Source organism: Dendroctonus ponderosae, unplaced genomic scaffold (assembly GCF_020466585.1).
Source record: "Dendroctonus ponderosae isolate FM_Combo_2020 unplaced genomic scaffold, Dpon_F_20191213v2 Dpon_F_20191213_2, whole genome shotgun sequence".
Lineage (NCBI taxonomy): Eukaryota > Metazoa > Arthropoda > Insecta > Coleoptera > Curculionidae > Dendroctonus > Dendroctonus ponderosae.
This window is the reverse complement of record NW_026018165.1, coordinates 2,099,040-2,118,881: the sequence shown is the minus strand read 5'-3', so window position 1 is coordinate 2,118,881 and position 19,842 is coordinate 2,099,040. Positions and strand designations below refer to the sequence as shown.

The following is a 19,842-nucleotide window of genomic DNA, read 5'->3' as shown; positions in this document are numbered from 1 at the left end:
ATTAAAATTAAAAAGGAATGAAATTTTATTTATTTGTAAAATTTTCAAACAGGCACATCAGCCTTAATTTCAGATGAAGGTACCGTGGGTACCACTTCATCTTTGGGTTCCACTACTGAAACATTGTCAGGTAGAGGCTTCTTCGGTCCAATTTTACCGGTGGGGTCATAAGGCAACATGATTTTCACCTAGAGAAAAAAATGCTTAAATTAAACGAGAAAGGATTGCACATAATTGTTTACGTCAAGGTTTCCAGACTTCTAGCGACCTCCACTAACTCTCATCAATTTTTCACTCACCTTAATTCCCAAAACACCTTGTCTGAGCAACACATGGCGAGTAGCAGTGTCTACATAGTCGTTGCATGGGTCTCCCGAATGGATCATGAGCCCATCAACAAACTTCATGGACTTAGCTCTTTGTCCTCTCAGTTTTCCAGACACCACAACTTCGCAACCTGAAACAATAGTGTCATATAAAAACCACATTTCACAATTGATCCTGGTCTTATCTTACCTTTAGCACCGCATTCCATGATGTATCTTAAAACACCATAGCAGGCTCGTCGTACAGCCAAACCACCGATCAATTTGAACCTCAAAGATTCGGCCTGGGCAATGGCGCACAGACCTCTATTAGCGACCTTCTCTCCATAGAGAACAATGGAGTTTTCGGGGAAATTAAAACGTTTCTGTACAACAGATGTCAATTCCCTGATTCTCCTGTTCTTCTCTCCCAAGACACGGTCGGTTCTGGTCGCCATAATAATGATCTCTGTACGTGTTGGGGTAACACGCACCTCCACACCGGAGTAACCATCTTCAGACAGTTCTCTGGAACAAAATAAAAAAATAATGAAATTTTATTCAGCGAAAATCGCATTTCACAAAAAAATGTTAGTACGTAATAGCATTATCTATCCGATTAGCATATTCTAAGCTTCACACACGAGGAAAACCGAACCAACCAATTTATTGATTTCTCAGCTGAAACTTTTACCTTATTTAATCAAATTCAAATTAGTTAAAGGTTTCGATATTTCCATATTGCATCTTACTATCTTGGTCTAGATTGAATTCATGAAACAGAAAGGCTTTAATTACACGTTTTCACGTTTTTCACAGCAAAGAATTTTTGAAGACAATGCTTCATAAATTGCGTCCTAACTCACATGTGTAGAACTTGAATCGATTTTAGACTAGACTAAAGCTGTTTGAAAAAGCAAGAAAACAAGACAAAACATCAATACACAGGGCATGCATTAGTGGTACCATGCGAGTCCGCTTTCAGCTAAACTTTAAGCTTTTCGACATATTTGTCCGTTTTGTTCAATTTTTGTAAATTATTAAATATTGCCACATCTTACCCAAATGTGAAATAAATGATTTACAAGCAGCAAATAGCGGACTCTCATAAATTAAAATTAATAGCAGCAGTAAATTTGAGTGCTTTTCTCTAACTTATACGTATGTTTAATGGCAACACACGTGTGTTTCTTTTGTTTAGTAAAAAACCTCGGTGGCTAGTTTATTAAAGTTTCGCTTTAGTTGTTCTGTGAATAAGCATGCCACATAACCTGCATTAACCTTTAAATGCATGCTTGCCGATTTGGCGTTTAGAAGTTGTTGGGAAAGCTTAAACTTACACATATAACAATAAGAAAAGCATGAATTTATAGGGTGAACTTGAATATTTAACTGGAGTTCATCCGGTTGACCATTTCTCAAACCACATGCCACTATCCAACCTATTCTATCTACTTTTCTGGATGAAATTGGATGTTTTGGGGAACATTAAGTTATCTTGACAAATCGGAGACAAAAGGGGACTTACCTAGTTAGGAATTCATTCAATTCCGCCTTGAACACGCCGTCACCGACGAATTTGCGTTTCTTCGATATAGTTGTGGCCATTTTTAGAACCAGCGGAAACGGAAAGCGGAGCGAAAAGACCAAACCTAAATGACTGTTGGCAGCGTCTGACTTTCATGAAGTGCGATAATAGTGAACAGTGTTGCCAATATATTTCAAGTTTTGTAGAAAAACGATAGAATGCACTAGAGGAAGAAGCACGAGCACTCACGAATGATTCGAATATTTATTTGAAGTTGAATAATAAATAAAAGTATGATTAATCAAACCTGATATACAGACCAACTACTGAAGAAATGTTTATCCCTTTCCCTTCAATTCATTTATTAGCTGAATATTTTCCATATTTGTATGCTCACAATAAAATTCCAAATGTTAACAGCCGCACACGCATGCGATGAGTGACTGCACAAACTGTCAGTATGTATGTAATTAAAGATGGCGTATTTGGAGCTCCCTACACATTTTTTTCATTTTTTCATATTCTACATTTATTTTTATGATTGCATATTGTTTCTATATTATTTTGGGTAATTCTTTACACTACAGTCTGGTACTAGGATTGCGCTTGCACTATGCTTACCTCATAGAAAATATAGTAACAAACAACATTTTTTCTATACATTTTTGGACCGAATGCCGTTTTCCATCACTTTTCACCCTCTGAAATTCACCAATTTTCAAAACAAAACAACGGTTGACATGATGGTTCAGCGCTCTGCGCCGGCGTGACACTCAAAAATTTTCGCATAGTTGCCAGTAGTATATTACCACTTTAAACTCTAAACATTACCACTTCCTTTACCTTTTTATGTAAACAAATCATTTATTATGCCAAAATTGAAAATTTTTTATTTCATTTTTTTTGCATGCATACCCAATTAAATTGATATTTCAAACCGCTGGCTGCAATCAGCTGGGCCCCGGCTAAATTAAGCGCACAATCATATGTATGAGCTTATCAGTGTTGTCTACTATTTCCTGTATGGACGTAATTCTGCTTAAATTAAGTTTTCAGCCTTGAATGAATGAATTTTTTATTTTCATTGAGTTTTTCTACTTTGGTGGCAGTTCGGCAACATGGACGAAAAGTATGCGATTTTCTGCTGCGCGTACAGTGCGTGCGGGCAGGTGCGCTGTGCCACAGCGGACGTGTAGGGTAAAGAATTTCCTTCTTTTATTATTTTTTTAATATTTGTATTATTACATTATATTTGTTAGAAATAATTTCTGGTTTTACTAGTTGAATTTGAATGATTGATTGATATGGTTGAAGTAAAGTGAAAACACAGTAGTGTATTTTAATTCAATTAAAATTAAAGAAAGTGAATAAAGTATATTAGTATTATTGATACAAGTGAATAAAATTTTTGGATTTTATCAGGTCATTTTTGCCTATTCTTGCATCCCTAAGTTGGAATTATATTTATTCAGAAATCGGCAAAGTTAGAGAATATCTTTTATATTTATTTTATATTATAAAGTTAGTTTTATTTGTGCTAGAAGTTTCGATTCGCAGTCATCATCAGGTAATTTTCAAGAATTTTTGAAAGTTACATGTGGTTTTCGCGGATATTTAAGACGAACCGTCAAGTTAGATAGTCACTTTTGTATATATTTTACTGGATTTAGTCTGTTTTATTAGTGGTAAAAGTTTCGATTTTAATTCTTGATCAAGCAATTTTCAAGAATTTTTCAAAGCTGAATGTGGTTTATTACCACGTGCACAATTAAGCAGGTCAAAGTTTCATTTTTATTTTCTCAGAAACTTGCATATCTAGAGAACCACTTTTGCATCGCTTTTGTAGGGTAAAGTGTGTTCTATAAGCGCAAAGTGATTCGATTTTGACTCATCTTTTCAGGAATTAAAAATCTATTGTATTTTGCGCATGTTTACGCAGGCCAGAGTTTTTTCTTCTAAGAGGCTATTTCTTCAGAAACAAGTAAAATTAGAGAGTTACTGGTGTAGGGATTTCATTGGACATCGCCTGTTTCATTAGAAGCCAACGTTTCGATATTCAGTTATCATCAGGCAATTTTTAAGAATTTTTTTAAAATTTTTGAACTTTTTTAAAGTTCGTGGTTTTGGCGTCTAATTAAGCAGGTCAGTTTCAGATTTTTTGCTCGGAAACTTGAAAACTTAGGAAACCACTTCTGTATCGGTTTCATAGAGCGACAATTATAAGTAGAAAATGATTTCATTTTAACTTTTTTGAAAATTTCAAATTGAAATTTTTCAGGAATTAAAAACTTCATTATATTTTGCGTATATTTTGAGAGACCGGACTTTAACAGACATTTCTTCAGCAACCTGTAAATTTAGATAGTGACTTTTGTATAGATTTTATTGGGCATAGTGTTAGTACTGTATACAGTGTACAGTATAGTTTCATTACTGATGAAAGTTACGATTTTCCATCATCCCGAGGCAATTTCCAAGAATTTTTCAGTTTTATATGAAAAATAAAAATAGTTCGAATATGCAATAAAAAGTACGGTATTCCATTTAAAAAAAGGTAAATCTGGTCTGCCACTGATTTATATCGAGTAGGCCTAGAATTATGCGAATAGTTCGAATATGCAATAAAAAGTACGGCATTCCATTTAAAAAACGTAAGTTTGGACTACCACTTGAATTTGAGACACCCTGTAAAAGTTGATATTCTCTTAAAATAAACTAGACGTTAATATCTACAACTTTTGTATTTAACATTTGTCTCTAAATTTCAAATTAGAAGCAAAAACGGGGTGGCCAAAGTTCAGTCAATAATCTTGTACTTATGCAGTCCTACATTTGCCATTTATTTTCTCAGAAACTATTGAAGGGTGAATCCGATTCACCTTGGGCACCTTTTTTTATAAGGCAAAGTGCGTGCTATGGAAGGAAAACGTTTCGATTTTGCCTCATCCTCAGGTAATTTTTGAGAGGTTGTTGACTGTGCTTTCGATTGCTGAAATGCTGAAGTTGCTCAGGCAGGCCCTAGTTTGCGATTAGTTTTCTCAATAAAAAAACTGAGTATAAAAATATATAATTTATTATGAGATGTACAATAGGAAAAGGACATTAGTAAATAAAACAACCGGGTTAATATTAATACAAGCGCAGTGGCGTTCGTCGGACTCGCTACTGCTCTTGTGAAACGCCATGAAAGAAAAACACATTTGCGGTTCAGATCAAGATTATATTTTACGCTGGCATATGCAGTTTATGTTTGTGATAATTATAGAAGCAATATGATACTCTTAATTTGTACTTTTTGTATGCAAGCATTTAATATACTTATAGGGCGGATCCAATACTTACTCTGATACAAAAAAAATTGTAAAATTTATGATGAAAAAACAAGATCTGATTGGTCTGGACGCGGAATAAGATTTGCTTTCATGTCGTCTTTTCTCCACAAAGACGTAATCATGAAATGTAATTAATAGCACAAGTATGTTTTGGTAAAATCGACGAGACACTCAATAAAGTAATACTTACAAGTCATCGATATTTATAGGTATCTAATCTTTACATGGAAATAGCTAAATTATTGTGTTCCAGTAAATAACTCAAGTACTTATTAAGTTATGAAATAATTTGAAATTTGTGAATTATTCAAAACGTTGGTCAGTTTTGTTTCTATAAATCAAAGATTTATATTTTCGCTGCACCTTATCAGTCACGTGTTATGGAAAGTTCATTCATTTTTTCATAATACATTTCTGCTACGCAAGTATTTTTAAATAGTTTATATACAGAGTGGCTTCGAAAAACGTCTGTTGTCTATTAGCACTGTTGCTGGAAAATGGTGCGAGCAGGATGTAAAAGTAAAAGACCGCCAAACCGAGTCGTCTAGAATTCCCTGCAAAGTTTTACACTCGAGATGCGAGCTACTTTTTAAGCCGTCAGGATTTGCGTCGGTATTGCAGTACGCGATTAAATTCTATAGTTTTCATTTCCTGTGTAGTTAAGCGGGTTTTGCGTTTCACAGTATGCCAACGAAGCATTCGTGGGAATTACAATACGAAAATCGGTGGTTCCCAACCGATCTGGAATTTAGCCTACAGCTACAGCTATTTAAGGATTGTAGTAGTTCGAGTTGTTTGTCTGAGGTGAGCAAGTGTGCTCTGCATGCAAGTGTATCTGTTTACTCCACGAACAAAATGCTCTCTTTCATAAATAGTTATCTCAATTACATTGGGCCCAGTTTGAGAAAAATGAGCGAATACTGGTCGCAGTTGTTGGTGAAAATCGCAGTGTTATTTCAACTAATTCGCGCGCCCAATAAAATAATTCCAAAAAGCGTAAATTATCATTTTACCCGCCAGTGTAACTACAGCTGTGGCTTTTGCTTTCATACGGCTAAAACCTCTTTTGTGATGCCGCTGAACGAGGCAAAAAAGGGACTTGCCATGCTCAAACAAGCGGGTAAGTGGCTGCAATGCTAAAAATTATGCATAATTCTTGTGGTTTGAATTTAGGTATGGAAAAAATTAACTTCAGTGGCGGAGAACCGTTTCTGCCACGACGTGGACATTACCTAGGAGAAATGGCACGATATTGTAAAGAGTTTTTGAAGTTATCATCTGTATCCATTGTCTCAAACGGGTCAATGATTACGGAAAATTGGTTTAAATGCTACAGTCGATATGTGGATATATTGGCCATATCATGCGATTCTTTCCATGAAGACATCAACAAGGTACCAATTTAATCAACTCCCATTTTCAGCTGTTGTAAAAGTATCTATTAATCAGATAGGTGGTCAAATTGTTGATCGATTTTGGTCAATGGTGATCCTGTCGTTTGAGTGCCACCGAATTTGTATTTTTTTTCTTTTTTTTGATTTGTGCACGAAAATGAGATTGTCCGTTGCTATTCGCTGCTGAATCGTGTTTTAGGTATCAACAATTCATAACTCCACATGTAAAGATGTCGCTAAGATGCATAATAAATTGTGTTTTTCGCAAAAGATTGAGCATCCTTTCTAACGCCATCAAGTGATTGTGGTTATAATAGATAAAGACGAGAGATAGTTATCTAGCTCGTCGATAGTCAGATGCAATTATCTGTTTTTTTCGGGAATGAAAACACAATGCGGTGTTGCCACGTATTTTGCGTTTTTTCTTTCGGTTAATTTTGAGTTCGTTTGTTTGTGTTGGTTGAAGTGATTTTTTGAATGAAACAAAAGGACCTAATTGATCTGAACCGACCCAAATTGAATGAGTACGCATGTTAGGTATCTAAGGAAACAATTTACATTAACTTTAAACGTTCTGCGCAGTTTGGCAACAGCCCCGAAATTTGGCTTGAAATTGGTGGGTTTCCTCAAACTTCGTGAGGAAACTTTTTTGGGCTAATAAATAAGTGTTCTTTAAGGTAAAAGAAGAAAAAACAAAAAATTCGGAGGGACTCAAAAGACAACCTTGATTGTATTTTGCGTATATTTTTAGAGTCCCTGACAGACATTTCTTCAGGAACCTGTAAATTTATATAGTAATTTTTGCATAGATTTTATTGGGTATAGTGTGTTTCATTCCTGATAAAAGTTTCGATTTTCCATCATTCTGAGGCAATTCTCAAGAATTTTTCAATGTTGAATATGAATTTTGCGTATAAATAAGCAAGTCAAAGTTTCACATTTATTGGTTCTGGAACTTGCAAAGTTAGAGATCCACTTCTGCATTTATTTTGTAAAGCAAAGTTTGCCCTTTAAGTGAAAAATGTTTCGATTTTGTCTCGTCCACAGGGGATTTGCAGGAATAAAAAAATATGGTATTTTCCGTATGTTTATGCAACCCGAAGTTTATCACTTCAGAAACCAGTAAAGTTAGATAGTGACTTTTGTATGGATTTCATTCGTCATTTTCTTTTCTAAGCGGCAAAAATTGTCGCTTAGAAAAAGTTCGTCAAATTTTTAATTTAGAAGTACTCTTGATCTGAGGCAGTTTTCGTTTGAAGAATCCTAGATTGTCCATAAATTTCACCAAAAATCGCATTTTGTGCAGTCAGGACTGCAATGATTTTTTTCCATAATACTTAAAAGTTATATAAAGATAATACTGAGTAGCCGAGTAAGTTCAACCGACTAAAAAAATAAAAACACAACATCTACAGGGTGGTCCAGTTTCAAGCGCGGAAACTTCAGGGAACGATAGAGAATCGAGTAACAATATTTATTTATTTATTTAACCAGATAATAACATATATCTTATAGAGTAATCCTATTGAGACTAGCTATCTGTATGTACAGGGTTATTGATTGAACTTTGGCCACCCCATTTTTCAACCTAATTTGAAATTTAAATTATTCTAATCTCATCTAATCTAATTGAAAAATATTTACGTCTAGTTTAAGATAATATCAATTGATACAGGGTGTCTCAAATTCAAATGGCAGACCAAACTTACGATTTTTTTTAAATGGAATGCCGTACTTTTTATTGCATATAGAACATCATTTATAGAACATTTATATCGAGTAGGCCTAGAATCGTGCGAATAGTTCGAATATGCAATAAAAAGTACGACATTCCACTAAAAAAAGGTAAGTTTGGTCTGCCACTTGAATTTAAAACACCCTGTATCAATTGGTATTATCTTAAAACAAACTATACTTTAATATCTACAACTTTTGTTTTTAACATTTTTCTCTAAATTTCAAATTAGATGCAAAAACGAGGTGGCCAGATTTCAATCAATAACTCTGTACATAGGTTGGCGTACGTAAAACTAATTAAAAACTATTCGCAAAACAACCCCGGGAACTATGCTCTTTCTCCAATTCAATTGATTTTAGCATTCAGTATAGTGTATATTGACCTGTAAAATTTATCAGTGGAAACATGTCCGGGTATATACCAAAAATATAAAATAAAAAATACAAAAAAATTGACACCAAATTTATAATTTAACAATTATCTTTCATCCTTTCTCTAAGTTTTCTTTTTTGAGAGACTCTATCAGCTTCTAAAGTTTTAAATTCTTTTGGCAGATTGTTAAATGCATTAATCGCTCTTATATGTATAACGATTCTTATTGCAGACTTTCAAAGTGTGTTTAGGAATAATTATACATACTTTTGTTTCTAGTTATGCTATTAGAATTGAGGTATTGGTTCTTAAGATCGTAGTAGTGATAGCTTAGAGATTCATAGGGAAAGAGTTGTTCTAAATTCATCGGGTTGCTGTCAACAGCACAGTTATTTTTATTTACGATTTGCCCCAACAAGCCTCTGTTTCCGAGATATTGGCGATTAAACTGCAAAATGCAGTATTTTCAAAAAATAAGCCACAATAAGAATCTAAGTGAAAAAATAACTAACAACACTAACAATAAAACATTCATTTTCTACAGCCCGCAAATTTTAATTGATGCATAACACACCTGAAGTACCAGGCAACAAGTTGTGAAAAACTGAACCATTTTCTAGAATTGATTGTGTTTGGACAAGCTTTGAAACTTGCTTTTTTTTCAAAAAGTAAACAAGTTCCAACTTCTTCAGACTTCTGAAAACTAATTCATATTTGCGCCACTGATGCAGTCAACGAGCTTCAATTTCAAGAACACATGCATAAACTGGCGGACTACAAATTGTGAAAAGTTCACCTAAATCGAAGTACTTGCTGATTTTTTACAGTAAAGACGCTCTTGAATTTGCAGGCCCATGAAATATAATTGCAAACTCCGCCGCTGTATTAGTCAACGAATTCTAATTTTGCCATCGCGCAGCTCAATACAGAGCTACAAATTGGGAAAATTTCCCATAAATCCAAACACTATCAAATTTTTCAGAAGTTTTTTAACTTGTAACTTACAGTAAACAAGCTCTAAAAACTGCAGACCAGTGAAAAATAAATCCTATTGATTGATAATGAATTGTGAAAGTTTCACCTAAATCCAACCACCTGCTGATTGTTTATAAACTCTCAAATCTTGAAGTGCAGTTCTGAGCAGAAAATTTAAATAATAGTATGATCTGATAAATTAACTATCATAAACACTTACCGAAAAGATGTACCAGAAAATACAGAAATTCAATGCGAACTTGACTAAAATCTGCTAATGCTTCTACCTGACTTTGGACTAAGCCTAATAGTCTCCCTAGGAAGAGTCCTCTTGTTCAGGGCGTTTATATAAAATGTATAATAGGCGATTAGCTTAAATAGGCATTATATGTATACTTCAGAACTGGGGCGAGTTTATCTCCAAAACAGTCGGTTTGTGGACCTAATGATATCAGTTATAAAAGATGGAGAAAAATTTAAATTTAAATACATTTTAGATCAAACATTAAAGAAACTGAAAATAATTAAAAATGGTTAGTCTGCAAAAGTTACTCGCTCGTTAACATTGACATGATCATATCGAAAGAGCTTGTAGTTCAAATATATAGGCCTAAACACTAATCCGTTCACAAACTGTCGAAAGGTAAATAATTTGTTGGTAAATTCGAAGGGAAACGGAGGAAAAGAAATTTGTAACCATTCACTTTGAAATATTTTCTGAAGACTTTTTTAAAAATTTTTTGGCACCAAATGGTTCCTAGAGCCCTTCTGAGAGTTTATCTGTACTCGCATTTTTGCTATGCTTTTAAGAAGCATTAAAATCAACAAGTTTTAAATGTTAAGTTAAGTAGCAAAAATACCCCGTTTAGGATCAACGAAGTCTTGGCTAGAGATATGTATTTCGTATAAATGTACTATGAAAATATTATTTTGCTGCTAAAATTAATCAATTTTTTTCTGTTAGGCGATTGGTAGAGGTCAGGGCAACAAGAATCACATAGAGAAGCTGAAAAAAATCAGGGATTGGTGTCTCGAGTACGACATTCTGCTGAAAATCAACACGGTGGTAAACACGTACAACCAGGAGGAGAATATGATGGATGAAATTAACCTGCTGAACCCCATAAGGTAAGAACTAGCACTTTTCTTAACTTTTTATAAGCTGAAAAAACCGATGGAATTTTCATTCAGATGGAAGGTGTTCCAATGTCTGCTCCTTGAGGGCGAAAACGCTGGACCGGAAGCTCTAAAAGACGCTCAAAGGTTCTATATCGACGCGGAAACTTTCGAGCGTTTTATTTCCAGACACCAATCCGTTAAGTCTTTGGTGCCCGAATCCAATGCAAAAATGCAAAACAGCTACTTGATTCTAGACGAATACGTAAGTCGTTGGGTGATATGTTTTTTTTCCAATCAGTAAATTTACATGTGATTTAGATGCGCTTTCTGGACTGTCGGGATGGAGCAAAAGTTCCTTCAAAGTCCATTTTGGACATTGGAGTCGAAAACGCCTTGCAATTTTCCGGATTTGACGAGGAAATGTTTAAGAAACGGGGTGGCATTTATAAATGGTCCAAAGAACCCGACCGACTATCCTGGTGACCAAATGGATTCTATTCTAGAATTCATGCATTCCTATTTTGGTATAAAGTATTTCTGTCACCGGTCTTAATTATCGCTACGGAATTGATTTACCTGATTATATTTATTGGTTATAATAAAACTATTTTTAAATAACATGTTTTATTATTTGAAGTAGTTTCAACACGCCTTACAATCACGCAGTAACTGCGAATTTACATTAGCAAGTTTAATCATCCGCTTTTGCCCATCAGTCAGTGGCTAAGAAAATTTTTCTTAATTTAAAGTAAAACAGTTTTTTATCGTAGCGTTTTATTACCTGCTAGTTTCGATAAAGAAAGCTACAGAATACAGGGTGATTCGAAATAGATGTCGTTTTTTTAAGGAGTTATCGAGAGAAGTTACTCGTCCCTGTGAAACGTCCGGAGAGAAATATAGGACGGACATAAAAAAATTCTTTATAACGACCGAGAAGCCCATATCATGGACATCAGTAAGTACAAAAAATTTTCGGCGGCCTTTAAATTATATACACCGAAAACAGCAAATCAAATCAGATCTTGCATCAAATACCTAAGTACTTATTAGGCAGTAATAAACTATATATGATCAAAACAAAATACTGATTGATAAAATCGTTAACAAAAATATAAAAATAAGAAAAATAAAAAATACATTCAACTGAACAAGTAAAACACCTAAACATCTATATCGGTTTGAAAGTAGTAACATTAAATTAACTTTAAGATAGTGTAAAGGAAAAGGAAGCATTTCTTCCCTTTATTGCACTCTTCTGCAATAATATCCCAATTCCTTGCACTTTTGGCACAAGTGTTGAGGATGCACTTTCGATTGATCGGACACATCTAGTCCATCTGGTTTTTCCAAGGGCCTCTGCAAAATCCAATTATTTCATAATTAATAAATAATTATTGACACTGGATTTTTTAAATTTTACTTGGGCTATTTATGATAAAAAATGCCTTTACTGCAAGGTGCTTTCACCCATTTTTTCGAGCCAACTGTAACTAACCCATATTCATATAGGAAAAAGAAACAAGGTAATTCAAAAATCCGTTTTATTCGGTAGGACTTGAATTTGGAGGATATCATTAACTGAAACTTGACCAAACTCTTGACTAGTGCCAAGTTTGCTGCCAAAATTATTTAATTGAGCAGTTGTTTTAGCAACCGAAAGAGAAATTTCATTTTTCGCGTACAGTCGATTAAGATGTTTTGCTTTGATGAATGCTGAAACTGAAATCGCTATTCACGGAGATACGTGAACAGCAAAAACCCAAAGAATCAAAAGGTTTTGACACAATTTAGTTCTGGTAATTAATACTTTCTGGCTTTCTTCTTCTTTCTAATACTGGCTAGTTGTTTATTCTCTGTAATTTCCATTTTTTAGTTTATATTTGACCAACTGCATTTTGCTGTGAAATGCTTTAAGGAAAAAGATACCAACACATTACTACTCAGCAAACTAAAATATTTCAATTGAATCTAGTTCTTGATGAATTAGTTTTAAAAGTGGTTTATATTTTTCTGCGGATTTTTCGGAAGAACGACAATTCATTCACAAAACTTAAATGTTTACCTGTTTATGGGGATATACGTTGATATGGCATTTGATGCACTCTTGGCCCATATTAGACCAAGAATTTCCAGACATCCATTTCCGTTTACATTTTGAGCATTTGTATTCTCCAAAACATCTTTTTCTGCCTTGGTATGGGGTTTTGCCTTCACCTCTAGGACGAGCCTGGAATTAAATTCTTCAGAAATATTTTTATTGCCCCAAGGAAAAGCTCAACAGTTTTCAAATCAATAAAATTGAGAATTCCAGAATACTTTTGTTTGCTTCCGTTGTGTAAAACATTCAGAACTGATAACGTTAAACATCAAAATACTGATTAAAAGATTTCATGTCTGCAAGGTATTCAATTTTCGCATTCCTCTGACTGAGCTATTATTTTTCCTCGCTTATTTATAACTTGTTATCTCGATTGAAGTATTGGTTATGTTCATTACAATACTGTTGAAGTAATCATAAAATAATCGCCTGTTGATAGTTGGATGTAATGCGCCTTAATGCGAATTAGTGTTTCTTCCCTGGACATTTTTGAACAGCTGCGCTTTATTTGTGATGCATTTTTGTTTGCTGTTTGGCTCCGATAATAATTTGAAAACATGAAAATTCGAATAGGTATTTTATTGTATTTAAAAGCAGAGTTGATTGGGAAAGTTTGGAAAAACCGTTGCTTTCAGGGCTGGATTAACCATGAAGCGCATTACACTCTTATGTTTATAGAAAAATACAGTTACTTTATGAAATATGTAACAGTTGAACAGGTCAATATACCAATTTAAAAATATTGTTTTTAAGTTTGATGATTATTTTTTTAAACGTTTTAGAGAGCTTGTATATGCGCAAAAATAGAGATATTCTAGAAATTTTCCCACTTTCAGTTCGAATAACAAAAGGCCGATTAGGCCTATAAAGTGCAGCTTTCGTAAAACGTGCGCCTTCTTCTACAAATGCCTGTTGAATACGACCCTTAAACTGTCCATTTAAGAATGATTTAATGTCGTGCACTGCTACAACAGTGCAATAAATTAGAACCACAGCTTATATATATATATATCATGATATATAAGCTGTGCTAGAACCAAACACATACACAAAGTGCATTTTTGAATCGATTACTCGATCAATAGACGTATTCATCAGGTTTTAACAAAGTATTCAAATTATCGAAGATAAACTTTATGTTTCATAAATCATAAATAAGTAATTATAATCTTTTCCTTCCTGGGTTTCAGTCAAAGTGGGAAATTATTTTTTATATCGCTTATTTTATAACGTTTCGGCGAGACAACAGGGTCATCAACAGATTTAAAATTCATACAAACTACAAACACCAATTTACAATTAAAACATTCATTAGTTCTTGAGGAAAAAAATTATTAATATTGCTTGATGTAACATCATTATATACCAATATCCCAATTGAATATGCAATAGAGTGTATAAAAACAAAATGAAGGAAATCGAACAACATTCAACAATTCGAGAAAAATAATTTATTGAAGCGGTAGAGCTATACCTAAAATCTACATATTTCAAGTTTGAAGAAAAATATTTTTCACAAATATAAGGTGTAGCAATGGGTCCCCCATTGTTATGAAAAGCTTGGAAAAAACATAATAACAAACCTAAATTATAAACCAACTTTCTTTAAACGCTATGTGGACATTGCTTAATGTGTTTATACAAAGATAAAATTCAATATACCCAAGATAAATTCAACAATTTTCACTACACTATAAAATTTACAATAGAAAAGGATAAAAATCAATCAGCACATTTTTTGGACATAACAGTAAATTATAATAATTCAGGTAAAAGAAAAACAAATTGGTATACAAAAGAAGTTTGATCAGGATAAATAAACTAAACTAAACTATAAATCAGATGCACCCCAAAAATATAAAAACAGCGTAATAACACCGATTTATTCGTTCGATTATATACAATTATCACACCCAAATTACAGACCAGAAAATTAAAAAAAAAAAATCAGAAAAAATAGTACTTAATAATAACTATGTACCCAAACCAATAATAAAGCGAAGATATAACAAAATTTACAATTCAACTAAATATATAATAATGAAGAAACAATACATATATAACTACCATATATTCTAGAAATCAATAAGAAAATCTCAAAAATACTAAAACCACACAACATTATAATTGCGGAAAAAACAAAAAACTTATCAACTGAATGTTTCCCAAAACTAAAACCGAAAACTGACAGAATGAATATACCAAATACTGTATATAGAGTGAATTGTTTGGAATGGGATAATACATATATAGGGCAAACTAAACAATATTTAAAAAAGAGAATGTACGAACATAAATACAGTCTGAGATACTAGTGAAAATAAAACAGCATTAATACAACATGCACACCAAATGTTACATAATTTCGATTTTGACAACGCGGATATATTGGTTAGGAAAACAAATTACCATAAAAGAAGTAGGTATCCAAGAAATGATACAAATAAAAAACATGCAAAAGCAGTACATTTCAGATCAGATACCGACAGCCTTAACAACATTTACCAAACCCTAATAAAGCCATGAGTATAGAACACCCAGTACACTAGTGACAAATTAAAACTAACTATTTCCGCTTATCTCAATACATACATACCATTCTCGCAAATGTCGACAATAATTCGAACAAATTTGAGGTTTCAAGACAGCAAAGACCTAAACGAATCTAATGTTTCACTCTCCCAAAAAAAGGGTTTCTTCCTCAAGAACTAATGAATGTTTTAACGCTTTATAAATTATACTTTTTGTACAACATATTTTAATTGTAAATTGGTATTTGGTTTGTATGAATTTTAAATCTGATGATGGCGCTGTTGTCTCGCCGAAACGTTATGAATTAAACGATATACAAATTTTTATTTCACACTTTGACTGAACGATTACACGCAGCCAGGAAAATAAATCAAAATAAGTAAGTAAGTTAAGAAGTAGGAATTCGACATAAATCAACCAAGGTATTTTGTCAATAAAATTATTTCAGCTTTAAAGTTAATTTGTAAACTAAGCTATTGGCAGTTGCCGACGCTTTGTTGTATCTTTATTCTTCCCGTCTACTCCAGATAAATAAATTTTTCTTGAGACAAGACATTTGGCAAAAACAGACCAAGTGGTTCTCTATTTCCAAGCAATCTGTAACTTCCATAGATTTAAACTGAAATAATTTCTTCTTACTTCACTCACCTGTGGACAGTCCTTTATATAGTGGCCTTTCTGGAAGCATAAATGGCACAAGTATGAAGTTGGAGGTCGTTTCAAAGGTCTTCGATCTAAGGCTAATTCGGCCAGTTGTTCGGTTATGTCAGCTAAATGGTCGTTCGAAAAGGGATTATTTAAATTGTTCAGGCTGGTTAGATTACTGAGAGTTGCCAAGTTATAGGGATTGTAGGAGAATTGGCCTTGGCCTGGTGAATACGTGGAATTCCATGTGGGACTTAACATTTTTGCCTGAAAATATTCACAAATTGTCGCCCATATTCGGGTGATTTAGTCAAATTGTACCTGATAAGGTTCAGTAGTTTGGTACTGGTACCAATTGTTTGGGGTCGTGTAGGTTGGCGTAAATAGCGAATTGGTTGAACCAGAACTCGCATATTCAGGCTGCCTTGAGTGTCTGTTCACGTTGGAGTAAGACGGTGTGAATTGAGAGGGTTGGTTGAAAAGCGTCGCTGTCGGAGACATTTCGAAAATATCGTAGATGAACCTGGATAAATTATTTTTCCCATTACAAAACTTTCGTAAAATTGACCTTTATATTTTCTTTGAGAATACTCTAGAATTATTTTTCGCATGATGATTTGAGAATTGATTAATCTACTACCCTTCAATATATTTTCTTTTTGAATAGTTTGAGTATATGTATTTTCAAGCCTCTAAGCTCTCTGTACCTTGATTAGAGTCAACATTGCTAATGACACTTAATTAAAACTTACTGGGTTAATTCAAAGCCTCATGTTGTTTATGAAAACCAACTAACTCATAGAGTATGAAAAGCGTTCGCAAAATTAGCTCTTAGCAATTAATCATCGCGTTAGCATAGTTGCACTTGCAAATAGTGTTGAAATTATTTTTAAATTCAGAACTTAATGCACTCTTACCTACACTAGATTTAATGACAAAAAAGTGTACTACTGGAAAAATTTAAATTAAAAAATTATAATAAAACAATCACCTTTTAGTCGAATTGGGTGAAGGAATATCTATGAAAATCTCCTGCATGTTAATAACGGCGTGCAAAGCTGCAAAGTACAAACCAACCATTCAAATATGAAAAAAAAGAGTAGCAAATCAGAAAAATTAAACTAGTACGATAAGACAATAGAAAATTATAAAGCTTCGTCTTGGATATGACCACGGTATTAAACTACTGGAAATTTGTGTAATTGAAAAATGCGCCTTGTGAACTTTGATCTCTTCACAAGTGTTATTTTCTTTGAAACAGTGTTTTGCCTAATCTAATTTCAATCGAAAATTGTGAACAATAATTCCTGTTAGTTGAGGCTCTGAATAGTTGATATCCTCTTGCTCTCAATGCAAATTTCAGATTTTTATTTAAAGAGATCCACAAAAGAAACTGGCTAAATTTTGATTGCTTCCAGCGATTTAATTTCTGCTTAAAGAGTTATCTACCGCAATTATACAATTAAAAACACCTCATCTCAAAATTATTTTTGGTATGTTTTAAAATTTAGCTCCCATGTTAAAGCTAAAACTTCAAAGTCGACTTAATACAAAAATTCAGTATACAGGATTGCATGAATGAGCAAATTGTTTGAAAGTAAAGAAAGTTTAGGAAATAGGTGCAAAAGAAAAACTTTTATCTGTGCAAGCAATCAAATAGTTGATCTTTTGTGATCATCTCGTAAGTAAACGGAATAGGCGAAAAATTAAAAAACCTGATCTAAAGCCTGTCTTTACGTCAACATACGATTATTTGTTTAATTTGAAGGTTTGAAACAAAAATCAAATCGCTCGCATCAATCATATTTCCAAAGTCGGAAACATTCAGGTTTCTGTGAGAGTAAACGAATTTTTCCAACACTTTTAGAGCCGAATATCGTCTGTTCGTTATGAGATTTTTAACTCGCACCATGCTCTGGTTAAGAAGTTATTAATTTTTGGCTAAGGCTTCTACTTGAGGAAAAACGTTCAATTTGGGAACTGTGTTCCCAAAGTCGGGAATATTCAGGTTTCAGTGCGACTATGACGAATATTTCAGCACATTTGGAGCGGGATGTATTCTATTAGTTGCGAGATTTCTATTCTATGCACACCATGTTAGTTATTAATAAATATATTTATAACATAAATTAGTTATAATTTTTTGGAAAAAGCGTTATTTGCGGGAAAACGCCTATTTTGATGACTTGCATTTTTAAAGTCTCGAACATTTAAGTTTCAGTGCGACTTAATCGACATTTTCAGCACTTTTGGAGCCGAATGTCTTCTAATAGTTCCGAAATTTTCAACTAAGACCATCAGCTGGCTTAGAAGTTATGCATTTTTGGGCAAGAGCGTGTATTTGAGAAAAAACTTTCATTTTATGACCTGGGTTTCCAAAGTAGAGAATCAAGAGAAAACAGGATTCAGTGCGAGTATAACGAAACTTTCAGGACATTTGGAGCCGAACATCTTCTATTAGGTAGTTGTGAGATTTTCTATGCACACCATGTGCTGGTTCAGAAGTTATAAATTTTTGGGCAAAAGACTGTATTTGCGGGAAAACGTCTATTATATGACTTGCGTTTCCAAAGTCTGGAACTTAGTTCTCTAATTTTGAACTCCTACCGTGTGCTGGTTCAGAAGTTACAACTTTTGGGGCAAGACCGTGCATTTGCAAAAAAACGTCCATTTTATCATATTTTATGACCTGTGTTTTCAAAGTCGTCAACAATCAGGTTTCAGTGCGAACATAAACAACATTTTCAATAGTTTTGGAGCCGAATTTCTTCTATTAGTTCTGATATTTTCAACTCGTAAGATACGATGGTTCAGAAGTTTTGATTATTATATTAATGAATTTATCCAGTTGCAAGGCAAAGTTAGAGCAAATCTGACCGTGGTTGAGCAGTTCAGCATTCAATTGAAATTCATATAAAACATTTAATCAGCAATTTAATGGCAAAAAGCGTTCTTAATCATTGAGCTTAAGTAGCTATATAAAATATTTAAAATTAAAATAAATAAAATTGATATACAAATGTTTATCGCTTTTTTAAATTTACTGATTATTTGATGGTCTTAATGTTTACGAAATCATTTTGAATTATATGCACAGATGTTAATATAAACTAATCAATTGTCCTTTCATATTAATGTGAAAGGTTCATGGCATTTTTAAATAAATTATTAATTTATTGCTATTTCTTAGTTGTTATGAAAGAGCTATTAAAATAAATAAATTAATAATTTATTTAAAAATGCCAGGATCTGAAATCATGAAATCTGAAATTCTCTACTATTTTTAGCTCTTTCAAATCGAAAACTTTGGCAAAAATTCGGCACGATTTTATCATACCTTAATTACACTTTTAGTTTGTTTCTTTGAGAAAAAAGCAGATGTATATACAGGGTTGCTCATTAGTGCGTCAAAGTGCGATATCTCAGTAAATATGAACTTTACAAGAAAATACGTCCTACGAAAGTTTTTCATGTTTAAAAGGTCCACATTTTAAAATAACTTTCCAATATACGGGGTGTATCATAAACGTGTGGTAGTTACCAACTTTGGTTTTTTAAATGGAACCGCCCCTTTTTTCATTCATTTTCAGATTTGTCGTCAAAATTTAAGTTAAGTTTGTGTCAAACGTTTTACCTGAAAAATTTACGATTTCCGAGTTATTCGTAAAAATGTGAAAGTTTTGACAGCTACTGGGTTCCACAGAAATCGATGCTGTACACTACCCGTTGCGAATTTTGGAAAACAGTTTTCAGCGATTCTAACAGAACATCATGATCTACGCGTAGATATGTTTTAAATTATAA

At 33.3% G+C, this 19,842-nt stretch overlaps 3 protein-coding genes across 5 annotated transcripts in view; 1 reads left to right on the top strand and 2 right to left on the bottom strand.

Moving 5' to 3' along the window:
• Positions 1-14: 14 nt before the first annotated feature.
• LOC109536921 (40S ribosomal protein S3-A) lies at positions 15-2,036 on the bottom strand. Its single transcript, XM_019903391.2, has 4 exons — positions 1,834-2,036; positions 517-833; positions 300-457; positions 15-188 (listed from the first exon to the last, which is right to left on the bottom strand). The coding sequence occupies exons 1-4, from the start codon at positions 1,911-1,913 to the stop codon at positions 45-47; spliced, it is 699 nt and encodes a 232-aa protein (XP_019758950.1). The 5' UTR covers positions 1,914-2,036; the 3' UTR covers positions 15-44.
• A 3,750-nt stretch (positions 2,037-5,786) lies between these two features.
• Positions 5,787-11,381, top strand: LOC109536919 (radical S-adenosyl methionine domain-containing protein 2). The gene is made up of 5 exons (XM_019903386.2): positions 5,787-6,285; positions 6,339-6,559; positions 10,609-10,772; positions 10,836-11,025; positions 11,082-11,381. The coding sequence occupies exons 1-5, from the start codon at positions 5,850-5,852 to the stop codon at positions 11,244-11,246; spliced, it is 1,176 nt and encodes a 391-aa protein (XP_019758945.1). The 5' UTR covers positions 5,787-5,849; the 3' UTR covers positions 11,247-11,381.
• LOC109536920 (zinc finger CCHC domain-containing protein 24) overlaps positions 11,371-19,842 on the bottom strand; it is an 11,031-nt gene continuing 2,559 nt past the window's right edge. For 2 of the 3 annotated variants that reach the window (XM_019903389.2, XM_019903388.2), the window contains 4 exons: positions 16,360-16,561; positions 16,033-16,305; positions 12,826-12,990; positions 11,371-12,119 (listed from right to left, as the gene is read on the bottom strand). In XM_019903389.2, coding sequence (XP_019758948.1) covers positions 12,006-12,119; positions 12,826-12,990; positions 16,033-16,305; positions 16,360-16,539 — 732 coding nt within the window. In that variant the 5' untranslated portion in view covers positions 16,540-16,561 and the 3' untranslated portion in view covers positions 11,371-12,005. The remainder of the gene's footprint in view (positions 12,120-12,825; positions 12,991-16,032; positions 16,306-16,359; positions 16,562-19,842) is intronic. The other variant, XM_019903390.2, reaches the window with a different exon arrangement.

Coding starts and splice junctions, on each gene's coding strand:
- LOC109536921 (XM_019903391.2), bottom strand. CDS start 1,913: ATGGCCACAACTATATCGAAGAAACGCAAATTCGTCGGTGACGGCGTG. Junction 458..516: donor CATGGAATGCGGTGCTAAAG/GTAAGATAAGAC, acceptor CTATTGTTTCAG/GTTGCGAAGTTGTGGTGTCT. Junction 189..299: donor AAGGTGTTTTGGGAATTAAG/GTGAGTGAAAAA, acceptor TTTTTTCTCTAG/GTGAAAATCATGTTGCCTTA.
- LOC109536919 (XM_019903386.2), top strand. CDS start 5,850: ATGCCAACGAAGCATTCGTGGGAATTACAATACGAAAATCGGTGGTTC. Junction 6,286..6,338: donor TGCCATGCTCAAACAAGCGG/GTAAGTGGCTGC, acceptor GTTTGAATTTAG/GTATGGAAAAAATTAACTTC. Junction 10,773..10,835: donor AACCTGCTGAACCCCATAAG/GTAAGAACTAGC, acceptor ATTTTCATTCAG/ATGGAAGGTGTTCCAATGTC.